Genomic DNA, 17,356 nt, shown 5'->3' with positions numbered 1-17,356 from the left:
ATAGGATTCAGGTGCTAAATGCTGTCCTAGAGGAGGCCCTGGAAGGGCAGGAAGGGCTTCCCATGGAAGGGGACTTTCCATTGGAGCCTTGCATTCCCCTGGCCAGTGAGAGAGGGCATTCCAGGGAGAAACAGCACGTACAAATGCCTGGAGGTCTGTGTTTGGTGTTGCCCAGCTGGGTCCAGACCAGGGATTAGTAAGGCAGAGCTGAAGCTGAAAGGTTGGCAGGCTCAGAGGGTGCTGGGCCAAGAAACTTGAACGTGGTTTGGGGTCATGGGGAATCGCTGGGGGATCAAAGGCAGAGGAATGTCAGGCTTGAGGGACTTTTCTGCAGGGTTGCCCAGGAAGCAGCCCCCACCCCGGAAGAATTGGGGGAGAGGAGAGCCTGGTGGGTGGGGTCAGACTCTCAGAATAGTACTCTCTCTTGATGGAGAAAGGATGAAAGATCTGTGCAGGGCAGGGCTGAGGGGTGGGCAGGAAAGGGATGGATTAGAGTAGTGATTCTCATACTTGAACGTGCACGTGAAATCACCCGGGGATCTGCTAGAACGTGGATTCTGATTCAGCAGCTCTGGTGGGCCTGTGCTTCTGCATTTCTAAGAAGCTCCCAGGTGCTGCCAATGCTGTTGTTCCACGGGCCACACTTTGAGTAGCAAGGGATGAGAGTGCTGTAAGGGGAGGAGCAGAAGGGCTTGGGGTTGGATTGCACGGGGAGGTAGGAGAGAAGGAGGAGGGGGCCTGTGTCCTTTCCCCTGCGCGTTCCTCTCCCTTCCTCGCTGGAGGAGGAAGCCAGGTTTATCCTAACCCTGGAGTCAGATGTGGCGCACAGACTCCAGGGTTACGAGTCCCCTGACCCCCAGTCCCTTGGCCTCCCGCAGATGAGCTGACAGTGCCCCGATACCGCACGGAGAAGCCCTCCAAGTCGCCCCCGCCGCCCCCTCCCCGCCGGAGCTTCCCCTCCTCCCATGGCCTGACCACCACGCGCACTGGAGAGGTCGTGGTCACCAGCAAGAAGGACTCGGCCTTCATCAAGGTACCACCACCGCTTGGGTAGGGTCAGGGGGTCGAGTTGGGGGATGCCTGAGATGACCTCTGGAGACTCTCTGGGGTGGTCCCCTCTCTCAGAGGAAGTGGAAGGAAAGAAAGGAGGCTGGCCAGTGGTGACTCTGCTTCTGGCTTGGGCTTCCTCCATGGCAAGGGGCCATCCTGGTAGTTGAGGAGCTGGGGCAGGTGGGAGATGGTCTGGAAGTGCTAGGGCCTAGGAGGCGAGCTGGAGGTGCCAGAGCCTGGTCTTCATGGGGACCGGGCCCTTGCAGAAGGCCGAGTCTGAGGAGCTGGAGGTGCAGAAGCCCCAAGTGAAGCTGCGCCGAGCCGTGTCCGAGGTGGCCCGTCCGTCCTCCACGCCCCCCATCATGGCCTCTGCCATCAAGGATGAGGACGATGAGGACCGCATCATCGCAGAGCTGGAGGTGGGTCAGGGGCGCACCTGGCCCCCCTGAGTCATCAGCCAGGCCCGCCCCCTTTGCCTGTCAAACTGACCCCAGGGTGAGGTGCCCGGACTAGGACAGGGGACTGGATTCTTGGGTCCCCACTGAGGCTGCTTCAGGATCCTCTCCTTGCCTCAGTTTCTTCTCCACTGTAAAATGGGGGAGGGGGTCTCAAGTCCCTCCCCGCATGTTTGAGTTTTTACTGTAGTGTCTGAGACACCCCGCAGCTGCCCTGACACCTCCTGTGCTCTGAGACCCCCATCCCCTAGTGTTCTGAGAACAGAAGCTCTAACAGACTTGCCCATATACCTTGACCCCCTCCCAGTGCTGTAAGTCACCCAGACTCGAGTGTTCTCAGCACCCCTCCCCGAGAGGCTGAAGACCTGGACCACCAGGGCCTCTGGTGGCCAGTGGCCATGGTGAGGGGCCAAGGAGGGCCAGCCCAGGCCACCCCCTCCCCCTGAGTGCCTGGGTCAGAGCCCAGCACCCCCATCCTCCCTGTACCCCCTCCTCCAAACCTGCCCCCACCTTCTGCTCCCCAGGTGTTTGAGAGAAGCTCAGTGTCTCCCCTCCCCCCACGCCCTGCCGCCAGCCGATCCCCACCTTGCTGTTCCCCCAGGACCCGGGGCCTCCTGGGGGCTCAGCCCCGGGCCCCACGTGGAAGGTAACGGGCTGCCCCCCACCTCTCACGGCGCTCTCTCTGCCTGTGCCTCCACGCTTCCTCTCCTCACTTCTCACACTAACCCGCTAGAACCTGCCAGTCACATCCCTGAGTCCCGCCACTGCCACGGCCTCACCCCCTCCCCCGCCCCAAGGACGGGTGCATCACCCTTCCTTCCCTCTCCAGACTCCAGCAGCCTGGTACCTGGTGGCCCCCTTGGGCCTGCCTTTCCTTACAGGCCTGATTCCGGGTCTGGCCTGTGGTGGGTGTTTTGTTCGTATCTGCAGCCAGAGTTTAGGTCTGGCCCGAAGCCCACGTTTTGTCTTTGGTCCAAGATTGGAGTTTGGGTCGTGCTTGTTACATGACTTTAGGCCCAACTCAAAGTCTGACACTGTCCTGAGCCCTCGCCTGGTCCCTGCCCCCATCTCCCCTATTCTGCTGCCTGTGCCAGGTGGGGGCGCTTTCTCCCACTAGAATCTATGCCTTGCTCTGGGCACCAGGATGCCCAGGAGGAAGGCTCATTTACAGTCTCTCTCCGCCCCATGGCCCCATCTGGGCAGAGAGCTTGGGATGGAAGAAACCCATGCCCTTCCTTGGCTGTCGGTGTTGGGCATTTCAACTTCAGTCCTTGCTGCTGTCCTGCTGCACTGATTTCCTCTTTATTTTTTCTTGGGAATTTGAGGGTGACCTGCTGTCTGCACCTCAGGGGGCTGTGCTTGGTTGGGGAGGGGGAATTGCGGGGCGGTGGTCTGGTCTCCCTCTGCCCAGTTAGGTTGTAGCAGGAGGGCGTCTGCTCTGCAGAGGGGAGCCTCCCGTGCACTCACGTGTTCACCTTCCTCATCTGGTTCTCTTGGCCCACAGTGGGTTCTGTGCTGGCCGCCACCTGATTTTTAGCCTGGCTTGAGACCTGGTGGTGCTTTGGCTCCCTGGCAGGGGGAGCAGACAGGCACCAAACAGGTAGACAGTGCTGTCTGCTGGGCAGAGGATGGGCACAGAGCAGTCCAAGGAGCCGTCTGGGGGTGAACGGTATGGCAGGGCTGCCCCAGGCTGGCTGTGCCCTCGGCACCTTGGCCCGCTGCACCCAGCCACTGCACCTTTCTGGCCCTGGAAGCCAGTCCTGGTGGGGTCCAGTGGGCAGAGCCCCTCCACTGGCCCTTTGGGCTGGCTGACCCTCTGTATCCTGAGGTGCCATCGGGCAGTGGAGCCGGGAGGGCATGGGTCGCCCTCTCTGCCTTCCCAGTCTGCACCTCCCACATCCAGGTAAGCAGGTGGCAGGGCTGGGTGGGTTGCCTGGGGCGGGGGGTCTGGGGATCCCTGCTGCCCCCCACGCATCTCCCCATGGCTCCTTTTAGTGGAAAGAGCACTGGACTTGGAGTCAGACTGCCTGGGTTCAAATCCTGGCTCTGCCACTAGCTAGCTGTGGGTAAGTGACCTTGGGTAAATTACATGACACCCCCCACCTCAGTTTCCTCATCTGTAAAGTGATGAGAGTCGTAGCCATTTCACGGGCAACAGAAAGGATTCAAGATGAAGGCGTTTACGGCAGTTCCTGGTATAAGACTCTGCTCAGAATTAGACCAGAATTCACTCAAGTGGGGTAGGGGTGACTGGGGGCCTCTCTCTGTGCCCCCACCAAAGCCAGAGCCCGGGACGCTCACACAGAGGCAGATGCTCTAGCTTTGCCCAAGCCTGTGCAGCAGAGGGACTTAGCTGAGCCCCTCCCGTTGTGACTGTGAAGCCCTCAGAGAAAGCTCCGGAAGTAAGGGGTAGGGACCAGGAATCTCTGGCCTGAGATGAGGATGGCAGACCCACCCTCCGAGGCCAGAGGCCAACACCTGGTCTCCACCCACACGGGGCTGCGGGTCTCGGACATTCAGTTCGAGTCAACAAATAGCTGATACCTGTCGAGCGCTTACACCGTGCCAGGCAGTGTTCCAAGCCCGTGCACACTTGTGCTTACTTCATCCTCCACCAGCCTCACGTTACTGTTACTCCATCGCACAGATGGGTAAACTCCTGGCAGTAACCATGAGAGCTGCTCTCAGAGTTTAACATGGGTGATGAGATGTAAACGTGTGTCTGTGCTTCTAGGTAAACTGGCATCTTTGCCAGAAAGTGGGAGACCGTAGGGTGTGGTGGAAAAAGGCCTGAGTTCTAGTCCCAACTTTGCCTCTAACTTGCTGGGTAAACTCAGTCAGGACCCTCCCCTGCCTCGGTTTCCCTATCTGTGAAAGGAAGGGGCTGGGCTCACCCACATGCGACCCCCCATCCCAGCTCAGGGTGCTTTGGTTGCAGGGACCACACTCTCGCTCATCTTTCCTCTCTCCGCAGGCTGCCGCAGGCCGCAGGCCCTTCTGCGTCCCCCGGATCATCTTGACAGAGTGTGCCCCCAAACCTCCTTCTCCACCAGAGGCCAGGCTTGAGGAACCCAGCCTCAGGACAACCCCTACCCCACGACCCCGGACCCTGGCTGGCAGCGGGAGGGGCTGGGATAATCCACAGGCCCCGCCAGGGCTAATGGCTGAGGTTTCCCAGCCCGGGAACAGCTCGATGCTGGAGAAGGAAGGGGCGGCTCTGAAGAGACTGGGGACAGGGAGCCACAGCCCAGAAAAGGGAGGAGCTGGGGTCCCCTTGTCTCGGGGACCTGCCCCAGACAGGACCCAGGAGCCCTCCACTGCCGAGACCTACCCAGAGGAGACCCTCAAGGACTCTGGACACGACGCCCAACCCTGCAGCGGGGACCGCAGGGGTCAGCGTGCTGCTGGCCTGGGCTGCACGGGGCGCGGTGCCACCACCCGGCGGATGGACAGCCTGGAGGAGACGCTCCGGGAGCTGGAAGCCACCCTGAGCCAGATGGGCACGGCCCCTGCCGCGGGATCCCCTGGCAGCCCCCCACCCCCGCCCCCTGGTCCCCAGGTGGCTGCCTCCTGCCCCGTCCTCTCTTCTTACCTTCCTGCTCCAGTCTTCAGAGCTGGAGGGAGTGGGAGGCTGCAGGAGCACCACGCCAGCCCCCTCCTCCCACTGGCCTTCTCTCAGCCCCGCCCCCCCTCCTGGGAGCCCGGTGCCAGGCTGGGTTTGCAGGCAGAGCCCCTGGCAGGCTGGGAAGCTGGCCTGCCCAGGGATCAGCCCAACCAGCCGTGGTGGGGACCGGGGCCTCTCCCTCTGCTCTGTATCTGTAAACCGACAAATAAAGTTCTTTCCCCCTTCTGCATCCCCACACTCCCCTCCTCCTCTCCTGTCTGACTCTCTCTGTCTCTGCTGTTTCTCTGCCTGCGCCGCCCTTCTGGGCAGGCCTGGTCCCTGGGGTGGTTCAAGGGGGCTGGACTTGTCCATCTCTAGGGAGACTTCGCCCCCATCCTCCCATTCAGAGGAAGATGTGGGCCTGGGGCTGCCAGTCCTACTTTGTCTGCCATTATAAAGACCCCTCCCCCCCAGATCTGAGGCACGTTCTCTCGGGCCAGGAGTGGTGGTGGTGGTGCCAGGGACCTTCACCTTAAAAATGGCTCCCCCAGAAGGGCACCAGCTGCCCGCAGGCTACTCAAAGAAGCCACCAGGGTTCTCACCCAGGAGCTGTTGGGAACCTGGCCGGGGGCCCCGTTCCCTCTCCTGCAGGGAGGCCTTAAACCTGGCCTGAGAGTGGGCCTGATTCCTGGGGTGGGGGGATGTGGAGCCAGGGAGAGCTCTCCAGGTCTCAGAGGGCCCACCGTGCCTGGGGTGCCTGTGTGACCTCACCTCCAATCCTGACCCTGTTCCTCTTCCTGCAGAGTGGCGGTGGCAGTGTGCCACCCATGAAGGTGGTGACTCTGGGGACCTCTCGGCTGAAGGCGGCCCAGGGCCAGGCAGGCAGCCCCGACAAAGGCAAGCATGGCAAGCAGAGGGCCGAGTACATGAGGATCCAGGCCCAGCAGCAGGTAAGCCTGGGCACCACGGGGGCGGGGCCTGGCCCCATCCAGACGCCCTCCCCCTCCCCCTCCCCACTGGCAGTGCTGTGTGCTCTTGCTGTGTACTGGCCATCTCCTGCCAGTATTCCTGTGACCACCTTCCTGCCGGCTGCCCAGAGAGGTCCTCCCCGCCAGGACTGCCCCACCGGTCCCTTAAGCCATCTTCTCCTTCCTCTCTCCAGTCCCAGGGCTCAGGATCTGGTTCTCAGCCAGATGGCTCCTCTCTCAGAAGGCCCCTCACACAGAACCAGAGAAGGCTGTCTCCTCAGCCGCTCCTGGACAAGACTCTGCTAAGGCTGGTGGCCCCGGGGTGTGGAAGGGGCCTTTATGCCTGTCTTCCTGCCACTCCACTCCCCTCCTCTGCTTCCTTCCCTCTGCTCTCAAGTCCCACCTGCTCTTTGGGGTCCCCACTCTCATCTCAGCCTCCCTCTTAGCTCCTAGGCCACCTCCCAACTAAGGGAGAAACCAGTTTTGCATCTGTTTTTCAGTCTCGTGTTTGGGTTGCAGTGTGGTTAATGGGGAGGGGGAGGAAGGGGAGTACTTCGGCCCCCCGTTGGGTGCCGTAATAGTGGTGGAGGCGCTGCACCCTCTTTCAGATTTAATTAGTGGGCCTGGGACAGTATATAGAGTTGACAGCCTCACCCATGGATGTCTCTGCCCTGTGGCTCGCCTGTGGCCCGGTCGGAAGATGCAAATGGTCCTCAGGCCTAGATGTTCAGAGAGACCTTTAGTGCACTCGTTTGGTTCAGTAAATATTTCCGAGCAGTTCCTGTATGCCAGGTCCCATTCTGAGTGTTGGCTGGGAGTGGGGGTCATGAAATGTCCAGATGCTGTGACTTGAAGAAGGTTCTAGGCTCAGAGGCAGGAGGTGAGAGATGGGCAAGTCTAGCCACCTCCTTTACAGATGAGGGGACAGCTCAGAGAAGGAAAGGGACTTCCCACGGGCCCACAGCAAGGTGGCATCAAAGCCAGGACTGGGACCCAGGGATCCCAAAGCCCTTCCCACCACACGGCTCTGCCCAGCCCTGGGCACACAGGTCTGCCTGCTGGTCCTCTGGGGAGTCCAGTGGAGACGCCCCTCACTAGCTCCCTGCTGGCCAACCGTCTTCCTCATGGGTCCCCAGACACATCCTGCCAATCCCACCCCCAGCTCTTTTTCCTGCCACTACCAAGGATGAGTTGCCCTCATCCTGTCCAGGCTGGTCTCTCTTCGGTGTCTAGAATGGCTGCCGACATTCCCGGGGTATTCACTTGTGCCAGACACACACATTAATTCGTTGCACACTCACTACTCTGAGGATGGGCCTTATTATCCCCATTTGACAGATGGGGAAACTGAGGCTTTACCCAAGGTCACAGGGCTGGCAAGTGCTGGAGCAGGGCTCAAATCCAGACTGACACCCAGGCCCCCATCCCCGCACAGAGTTGCTTCAGCCTCTTCAGCGGGCGCCTCCCTCCTCTGGAATTATGCTCCCCACCTCTCACCCTGACTCCCAACTCCCCCGGCACCCAGCTCCTCTGCCTATTGCCCCCTGTCCTGCCCCTCCAGTCACCTCCATCGCCTCCACGCCCTCTCCTCCATTCATCCCTCAACCCACCCCCTCCTCCTGCTCCCTTCCAGCCTCACCCCTGGGCTTGGCGAGGTCTCCAGTGGCCTCCAAGTGGCCTCTTTGCACCGTGCTCTACGCACCTCTCTGCAGCGTTGGGCACATACGCTGCCCCCCCTGCGTGCACTGGGGGGCCGTGAGACCCTCCGCTCCTTGGCATCCTCTCCTCCCTTGTCAGCCCTCACTGACCCTCCTGGGCACCTCCCCTCTGCCCATCTCTTTACTCCCCTGCGTCCGTCTTCTTCCACAGCCTCTTTGCTGCTCCCATCACGTGCTCCTCTCCTTGGGCACCAGGTGCCATCTGTCCCTGCCCAGGTCTCTGTTCTGAGCTCAAGCCTGCCCCTGTTGCTCGCCGCTCACCACTTGGGAAAGTCACCAGCCCCGGGCATCCACCTACGCTAAGGGGTCCCCTGAGCTCCCCGCCTCCCTCACCTTCCCCAGCTACATGGTGCTTCTCTCTTCCCACATGACTGGTGTGGCTGTATCTCACTTTCACTTTTCTAGAAACCTTTCTTTAAAAAAGCATCTTCTCTCTAATGAAGCATTACACGTTCTTTGCAGAAATGTTTTAAAGTAAAGAAATGTTATAAAGCAGCAGGGGAAAAAATCATCCGTGCCTCGGTATCCTGGTGCGCGCCCTTCTAAGGTTTCCCTGCAACTTCTGTGACCCCTAACCTATCTTCCCAGACCTGCGGGGTGCGGAGGGTTGTTTGTAAAATGCGGATTTGATTTTATCACTCCCCTAGCATACCACCTGTGCCCTCCAGCCCGGCTGGGTAAGAAAATCAAAAACTCCCTCACTGGCAGCCCTGGCTCTTCATGACCAACCTCGGCTCCCTCAGCCCAGTTCTCCCTGCCCGCCCCCCCCACCCCAGCCCGTCCATTTGCTCCAGTCACCCATATCACCTGGCCCTCCATCCTGAGGCCAGGGCACCGTTCCATCCCAGCTCAGTCTGTGACCCTGGTCAAAGTCCTCTGCCTTCTGCAGGCTCTTTCCTCATCTGTACAATGAGGACAAGAACCCAGAGGCCGGCTTCTGAGTTCATGTGATATAATACCGTGCGTGGGAAAGAACTTCGAAAGCCACAGAGCGCTCTCCAAAGGGAAGGAGTCACCACCATGCTTAGCTGCATTGTACCTTTGTCAGGGCCCAGGGCTGGACAGAGGCCTCTCCTTCATCTCGTGGTTCTGACACTAGGAGCTCGAAGCTGCCTTGACACTGATGAGGGGGAGGGGAATAGAAGTGCCAGGACCAGACAGAGAAATCGGGGTGGAGGAGTGGAGAAAGTTCCGAGAGGGGGTGCAACTGTACCTGATACCACAGAGAAATCAGAGGAAACGATTGAGGAAAAGCTCTTGGATGTGCTCAAGATTCAGGGGTGGGATGAGAGCCAGATTCCCAGGGGACAAGGATCAAGGGCTTGGTGCGGGCATGAAACTGTGGACAGCCCCTCTTCTACTAGGGCTAAGCAACTGCTGGACACCTAGTGTATCTCCTCCATTGGTTCCGGTGAAGAGACTGTAATGAAGGGACCAGCAAGAGATGCTGAGGCACCCAGGGACCAGTGAGAGCAGGAAGCTGGACCTCCCTGGGGAGAGGGGTCTGGGGACCTAGGGTTTAGGGAGTCCTGTGAGAGCTGGACAGTAGGTGCTGTAGTTATGGAGGGCACAGCGTGCCAGCGACATGGCACCAAGTGGGGAGGGAGTAAGGAAGAAACTTTACCCCCTCTCTCTTTCCGCCCTGTCATCATCCCCAATGGGCAAACCCAGCCAAGCCAGCCAGCCAGCCAAGGCATGGCGGGGTCAGCCAACCAGGGTGCAGAGCAGGGCAGAAATCAGATCTGGGGATGGAGAGGAAAATAGCACCCCTCTTCTGTACCAATTTTAAGCATCTTATTTAATCCTCGTGACAACTTTATATCTTTAAAAATCTGTGCATTAATCCCTTTGTCACTGCTACATCCCTACAGCACCTAGAACAGTACTTGGCACACATAGGCACTCAATAAATATTTGTTGGTTAGGTGAATGAATGGATGAATTTGCCACTGATCAGGCCCAATCCCGATGGAACTAGACAATGCAGACTTGAAATGTTAATATACTAATGATATAATAATAATAGCTACCATTTATTGCCTGCATCGCAGGCACTGGGCCTCGTGCACCGTCTCATGTGATTCTAGTGCTGTAGGTGCTGTTATCCCTGCTTTGCGAGTAACAACATAAAGACCCAGAGAGATACCTGCCTAAGGTCACATGGTTAGGAAGTGGCAGAGCTGGGACTTAAACCCAGGTCTGCCAGTTACAAATTCTGCTTGTCCTAACGCTGGATTCTACTGCTTTGCTGGGAAGCATAACTTCGTGGGTGCCGCCAAGCCTTGGGGAGACGGCACTCGTGACGGGAACACTGTTGACAAGAACATTAGGGGAACAATGGTGGGCCTCACATGTAGCAGTCTAAGTGGTTTTAGCTGCACATAACAGAAACTCCAAAATGGCTTAAATGACAAGGAAAGGTATTAGCTAACGAAACAAGAAGCAGGGAGGTTCCAGGGTTGGGGAATTCAGCAGCTCAAGGACATGAAGACCTGGGCTCCTTCCATATTACTGTTCAGGTGGCCCATCATCCCCCCCCACCCGAACACATCTGCCTTCATTCCAGGGCTCCTAGGCACACAACACAGATCATTGTAGGAGCAGGAGAACCTTCCCCAGAGGCCCCCAGCTGACCTCCCCTCTCTCCTCACTGCCTATCTCTAGATCAGTCACTGGCTAGGAGAAGGGAACGGCTTGAATTGCCATAGGTTTAATCAGGACGCATTCCCCTTGGGCTGGGGGAAGCCCCACCTCTTCTGCCAGCCCAGTGCCTGATTCAGGCAAACAGCTAGGAAGAAGGGCGTGTAGGCAGGAGGAGGTGGCCCTGGGAGTGGCCCTGGAGGAGGCGCCAACAGGGTCGGCAGCATCAAGATGACCTACGCTTGTGTGGAAATCTATGCCTCGTAGCCTGGAGGGACAGGTCAGTAGGCTCGGGGCGCAGAGAGGGGGCTAGACTCTGGCCCACAGGAAGAGGAGGGGTGTGGGGTTCAGCCCGTTGGGTGTGGCGAACAGTTCCAGTCTCCCCCGGCTAAAGCTGACCATCTATGAGGTTTCTGCCTGTCACAAAGGTGACGAAGCTCTGTTTCTCTGGACATAATTAAGAAGAACAGGGGGAGGGATTGCTGTGCACATGTGGAAGAAGAAATGTGACCAGCAACCTCAAGGGCGGGTTCACTGTCGGCCAGTCAGGTACATACGGCCTCCTTGGTTCCCTTCCAGGCTGCGGGAGGCACCGTCTGGGTTTCCCCTGCGAAGCATCTGATAGAGGCTGCCCAGCAGCTGGGTGATAATGTAGGTCGGGGAGAAAGGGCGTGAGCGTGCCCAGACCTGGCCTGCAGGAGGTCTCTGTCGGTGCACCACAGCACTCTGCCTCTAGTCCTCATGCCTTGTCTTTTTCCATCAGGATGGGTCGGTAGCTAAGTAAGGCCAGGAGGGACAGTGGATACAACTGCAGAGAGAAAACCTGGTCCGTGTTGCCCTAATCGAGTGATCTCGGAGTTCTGTGCAGCAGGATCACGTGGGGCGCCTGGCTAAAATGCAGATTCCTGAGCTCATGCTAGAGGTGGGCCCTGGGGCGGGGCCCTGGAGTCTGCATTTGTGACAGGCCATCACCTCCAGGACCAGTGTAAATGCAAGGGGTCTGCTGGAGGCGAGGAGGGGGCACGGCCGTTTCTGTCAGAGGTGACCTGTGAGTGCCGGACACGTCACGAGGGGGTGACCTCCCGTTACCCACAAGGCACAGCTCAGAGGTGGAGGAACACTTGCGGGGCAGGAGGCGGCGGGGGGAGGGTCTTTAAAGAAGCGCCCCCCCAGGGAGACAAGCTCATTCCTCAGTTGCCCCTGTAAGACCTGCTGAGGCTGGAAGGGGCCCTGACTGGGCTGCTGGCTGGTTGGGCCCTCCTCTCAGCCTGGGCTGCGCCCTTTCCGCCTCCCCTTGGGCAGCTAACGTTTCCCCTCCTCCTCCCTTCTCCTGCCCTCTCCCTGCTCCCCACCTGCTCTGCTCCTGGTGCCTGTCCTGGCCCTGGGCTGCCCTCCCTTGTGCTTCTCCGGTCTCTCTCTCCCACCTTCTCTCTTTCCTATCAGTAACCGTGGGCCTACCCTCCCACCCCAGGCCCTCTGTTCCAACCCCGTGCCCCCTTTCTGCCCCTGCTGTGCCCCCCCACCTCCTCCCCTGTCTCAGGGAACTACTCACTCTCTCCAGATCCTCCTCTGATTTCTACTGTTTGCAGTTAATTTTCTCTTGGATTTGTGGAGATTTTTCACTTTTTAAAACTGTAACTGGGGCTTCCCTAGTGGCGCAGTGGTTGAGAGTCCGCCTGCCGATGCAGGGGACACAGGTTCGTGTCCCAGTCCGGGAAGATCCCACGTGCTGTGGAGTGGCTGGGCCCATGAGCCATGGCCGCTGGGCCTGCGTGCCTGGAGCCTGTGCTCCACAACGGGAGAGGCCACAGCAGTGAAAGGCCCACGTACCGCAAAAAAAAAAACAAAAAAAAACTGTAACTGGGGGCCAGCACAAAGCTTCCCCTTCCTCTCTCTGACCCCTGACCTCTGTTTTTGTTCCAGGCCACTAAACCGTCTAAAGAGATGAGCGGGTCGAATGAGACCTCAAGCCCAGTCTCAGAAAAGCCCTCGGCTTCCAGAACCTCCATCCCCGTATTGACTTCCTTTGGGGCGAGGAATTCTTCCATCTCCTTCTAGAAACTCCCTTACCCCCCACCCCCGCCTGCCCCTTCCCTTATCCCTGCCATTTCTCTCCTCGGCTTCCCTTCATCTCCACCCCACCCTGACACCATTCTCCAGATCCCCTGAAGGTGGCCTGTCCTCAGCTCTCTCTGCCCATCCCCTGTTGGTGTTTTTGGTTTTTTTAATGATTCACTTTTAATTATCTTTTTTTAAAAAAAAAAAAAAAAGAAAGAAAGAAAAAGCAAACCAGTAAAACTAAAAACCAAAACGTGACACCTTCCCTTGATTTCCTGTTCCAGAATGGCACACTTCCTGTCATCATGCCTCCTTTTCTCTTTCCCCACTTTCCCTCCCAAGTCCATCCTGAAGTTCCTCCCCCCCTGCCCCACCTCCTCGTCTCCCACACACTCCTCCCAAGAGCACTCCAAAGAAACTCTACGCGTGGAGACTTGGAGCAGCCAGACACCCCCTCTCCCCTTCCTCGGAAGCCTTCCTGGAGGAAAACCTGGACATTGGACCAATCCCAAAATCAGGCTGGAGAATGGGACATCGGGAGACTTTGGCCCTGGAGGCGCCTCACCTGTCCAACCTCGGGATGTGACTCAACGCCGCTGCTTCTCTGCTCCCGTCCACTCATGCCTGGGTGGGCCTGGAGTCGAGACAGACGGGCTGGAGAGGGAGGCCAGAGGTGGAGGGGCCTCAGGGTGGTGTGAGCCCGTGGAATCTGTGTGTCCTTGGAGAGGAGCTGGCTTCCTGGGACCACCGTCCTGTGGTGAGGAGCTGCCTGGCTGGCGCTGATCCGAGGAAGGGGCACCTTTGGACTGCTGGTTGTGGACGGTGGGTTGAGCAGACAGCCTGACACTGGGGACACTGCCCTGGGAGAGGGCAGCCCCGAGGAGGGGTATTGGTACTTTTAGTTTCCTAATTTAGCACTTTAAGTGACATTAACTTATTTAACGGGGGTGGGGTGGGCAAGAATGAAGGGCCTATAGCAAATTAGATTTTGAGGCCTGGAGGGTGGGGAGGGTCTGGTTGTGAGGGAAGTGGGGGGAATAGAGAGGGGTTTCATGGGGGCAGCGAGGACAGCTCTGACCCCACAGGTGGGGCAACTTGACCTTCAACCATCCTCTTTGAGATTTGAGGGTTTTCAGGGTAGGTCTGGGGACCCTTGGTGAGATCCTCGAGGGTCCCTGAAGCCTGACCAGCCAGCCAGCACCCCCCAACCTGTGGGCGCCAGCTTTGCAGAGGCTGTGGGCAGTGAGGCTTTCTTTTAGTGGGGTCCTGAGAAGGAGCTGGAGAGACCAGTTTTGGTTCTTAGCCCCGCTCCCCCCAGGGCACAGTGAGGGGCCAGCAGGGAGAGTATGTGGATGGGGGAGGAGGAGGAAGATGGAGTGGGGTCCCCAGGGAGCAGGATTCCTATTTGGAGCACAAAGTGGGGTAAGCACAGGGGGTGGGGGGCGTTGGGATTAGTCTCCCCGAGTAAGCACAGAAAGAAGGAGCCATCACAGGGGCAGAACCTCCTAGACCTTGGAGCCTGGCGTTTGGGGAGAGCCAGGGGGAGCTGTTGAGGGTTGGGGGGGGAGGGGGAATTGGGTTGTGTTCCTTCATTTCTTTCTTTTTCTGTTGTTTTTGTTGGCTCATCCTTGTTTTCTAGCTTTGGATCATTTTTGTACAAAGGCAAGCAAGCCTTTTTGAAAAATAACAAAAGAAGAGGTTAAAAAAAAAAAAATCCGTCCTGAAAAAAAAATACCCTGGAAAATAGAAAAAAAAAAAAAAGGACCTCATAAATGATGCAATTACTTTTAATTGCAGGGAACTCTTTACATTTAAGTGAAGTGTCTTAACATTTTATATTGTTTTAAAAATATATTTACATATTATATATATATATAATATACGTAATATAAATATATATAAATATTTAAAAAAGAAAAAAAAAAAAGAAAACCACGGCGCTCTCTCCCTGGCCGCTGTTTTGGCAGGGGAGGGGGCTAGAGGGTGGGTACATTGGCCTGGCTTCTGTGGTCCAGTGAAACGGTTTGGTTTGATTCGGCTGTACAGAGACACCCTGACTTGGGAGGGAGGGGGGGAGTGGTGCCCCCTCCTCCCTCTGCTCCATTACTCTCTGCTTGCTACTTTTCCCTTGCCGCACCTCCCACCCTCAACCCTGTGCCCTAAACGTTTGCCCCACCGTCATTGTCCTGAGTTGAATGTCTCTTGGAGGGGGGGAAGAAGGGCGTGTCCATCCACAAGGGAGCAAATGGAGGGAGTCCTGCGCCCCACCCCACCCACTCACGTGGAGCCCAGTGGAATTTGCATCTTTCATTTTGGTGCCTGCACATTTACAGGAGGAGTTGTGCGCAGCCTCTGTGTGTGTGTGTGTGTGTGTGCGCGTGTGTGTGTATCCACTGGCACAAGTCCATTCACCAGTGTGCAGAGGGAAGGAAGCATGAGCGTGCACAGGCGTGACCTCCCACGCGTGTGCAGGGAGGCGTGCACACAGCGGTGCATGTAAGTGGCCTGGGCATTGGCATGTGCCCACCTGCACATTGATGTGGAGGACCTTGGCGTGTGAGAACACGTGTAATGCGTGACCTGTGTGTGTGTGGACAGAAGGGTGTGCGTGGAGGGGCGTGGGAGGTGCGCATGCACGTGCACATGCGTGTAGACCCCGCGTGTGGGAGCGCCTGTGTGCATGGTCCTTGGCCTTTCACCACTTGCTCCGGCTCCCCTCCCAAGCCTCCAGCCCCTGGGCCCTCTCAAAGCCCCCAGCACGTCAAGGCCCCCCCAGCTGCATGCGCCTCGCTGCTCTGTCCATCAGTGTGTGCTTGACCAAGAGATAACCAAGACGTCTGGGGGGACCCCTGTAGCTGGTCTCCCCAGCCCCTGCCCACTGTGCTGTGTTACTCGCATGGGGGGTTTCTCTCCCGCCCCTTCCACAATATGCTGTTTCCCCAGGAGCCTCAGGCCCGAGGCTCTGAGAGGGGTCCCAGGTGGGACCCCCCAGGGCGAGCCCAGCTCCGCACCCCGCCCCGCCCTGTCCACCCTGTAGGGCCCGTGTTGGTGTAGCAGTGATGGCTTCTGTGGATATTCTGTGACCTCTGTCAGTGTAACTTGACAATTTCTAAATGGAAAAGGGTTGCTGTGTTTTCTCTGTCTCTCTTTTTTAATGTCCCTTTTCTTCTCCCACTTCCTGCTCTCTTTCTTTTCGGTTTTTCTAGCCGAGTGTTTGGGGGCTTAAATAAAACTTGTTTCTTTTTCCTCTCCTGAATCTCCTTCCTGGAGGCTGCTGTCTCATTATTTCTCGTCTTCATCCTAGAAGGTGCTGGTGTGGGTGGGATGGAGGATGGGGAATCCCTGGCAGCCACTGCCCCTCAGCTGAGCTGGCAGAGCGCGAAGAGGGAGGGGCCGAAACAGGGGCCCTGGGGCTGCTGCTGCCTGCAAGAGCAACCGTGAGAACCGACCTCATCCAGATGCTGGAGAAGAGGACCGCTAACTCACGGGGCGCCAGCTCTCCACCATCAGCGAGGAAGCTACTGGTGTCACTTACACCTGCAAGTGACAAAGCCAGAGGCATTAGACGTCTTGCCAGAGTCACACAAGTAGCTGGATGCAGAGTCAGGATTGGAGTCCAGCTCTGCCCGACTCCAAACCCAATGCTTTCCCCCAAAGCCAAGTCGGGTCTGCTTACCTCCAGCAGTCCCCTGGATCGGGTCTTGGCCTCCTGCCCTTTGGGTGGGATGACACTTTAACGGTATCCACCCATCCTATCAAGAACATCAGCTTTCAAACTTTGTTAAAACTGTAACTCACAGTAAGAAATCCATTTTAGGGACTTCCCTGTAGGGCCCGTGTTGGTGTAGCAGTCCCTGGTGGTCCAGTAGTTAAGACTCCGCACTTCTACTGCAGGGGGCTTGGGTTCGATCCTTGGTCGGGGAACTAATATCCTGCATACCATGTGGCACAGCCAAAAAAAGAGAAGAAATCCATTTTACATCTCAATGATTTAGACATGTCCACACACAAACACCCACGTATTTAGTGAAACAGCACCTACTACATACAATGTACTCTGCTATTTTCTGTTATAGTCTAAACATTTGCTGACAACCCACTGAATTGGGTTCAATCATGAATCATGATTTCATGACCCTCGAATGGGTCAGAACCTACGGTTTGGAAAATGCTCGCCTGAAGATTTAGCCCCAGTCATGCTGCATCTCTGCTTTGTCCTCCTCAAAGGCCTACTGGCTCCACTTACTCCGTGGTCGCCTGTGAAATTAGAAGACCCCTGTGAGGAGATTTACCCTCGATTCTGGTTGGGTGGGAGCCCTGGACCCTGGCCCTGTAGCCAGTGAGCTGCCCGGCCCCTTCCAAGGCTACCACATCAGAGTCTAGCCTGCCCCGCCATCGAGTGGGCCAGATGTCCTGCTTGGGTTTTTTGGGTTTGCCTGGAATTCTGAAGGCTGTGCCACTGTCCCAGCACGTTCTAAGGGTCCTTGAGGCTGCCCTTCCAGGCATTCTCCAGCTGGGCTGAGACCTGGGGTATTATTGGGTCTCCTCTACCCCCGCCTCCCGCAAACCATCCCTTCCATGCCATGAGGTAACGTCAGTGGCCTACGCCACCCTCTTCCAGGCCTCACTGGAGGCTGAGGGTGAGGATGTGCTCGCTGTCTGCAGGCAAGGCCCCACTCCATGGGTCACCCACTTACCAAGCAGCCCTTCAGACTCTCAGCCAGACCTCATCCCTTTTGTCCCTTTTGAAACGTCAGCAGATCTTGCCTTCTCTCTCCCACTCTATTCCCAGAAAGCTGGGCCAGTAGCCAAAGCCCCCTCATCTTCTAGAATCACCTCAGTCACTGACAGTTCAAGATCAAG

At 57.5% G+C, this 17,356-nt stretch overlaps 2 protein-coding genes across 3 annotated transcripts in view; one reads left to right on the top strand and one right to left on the bottom strand.

Moving 5' to 3' along the window:
• SRCIN1 (SRC kinase signaling inhibitor 1) overlaps positions 1-12,746 on the top strand; it is a 63,609-nt gene extending 50,863 nt beyond the window's left edge. The window contains 6 exon segments of the mRNA XM_032615614.1: positions 879-1,033; positions 1,317-1,469; positions 2,030-2,069; positions 2,072-2,151; positions 5,913-6,059; positions 12,359-12,746. Coding sequence (XP_032471505.1) covers positions 879-1,033; positions 1,317-1,469; positions 2,030-2,069; positions 2,072-2,151; positions 5,913-6,059; positions 12,359-12,493 — 710 coding nt within the window. The 3' untranslated portion in view covers positions 12,494-12,746.
• The window catches only part of ARHGAP23 (Rho GTPase activating protein 23), a 93,938-nt gene continuing 89,057 nt past the window's right edge, over positions 12,476-17,356 (bottom strand). Inside the window, exons 25-26 of one of the 2 annotated variants that reach the window (XR_004347292.1) lie at positions 14,427-14,437; positions 12,811-12,821 (exon numbers count right to left, since the gene is read on the bottom strand). The gene's annotated coding sequence lies outside the window, so the exon portion shown is untranslated. Of the gene's footprint in view, positions 12,487-12,810; positions 12,822-14,426; positions 14,438-17,356 lie in introns of those variants that run through there. The other variant, XR_004347293.1, reaches the window with a different exon arrangement.

The sequence above is a fragment of the Phocoena sinus genome, chromosome 20, assembly GCF_008692025.1.
Source record: "Phocoena sinus isolate mPhoSin1 chromosome 20, mPhoSin1.pri, whole genome shotgun sequence".
In the NCBI taxonomy this organism is placed as follows: domain Eukaryota; kingdom Metazoa; phylum Chordata; class Mammalia; order Artiodactyla; family Phocoenidae; genus Phocoena; species Phocoena sinus.
This window is presented reverse-complemented; position numbering and strand designations above follow the sequence as displayed.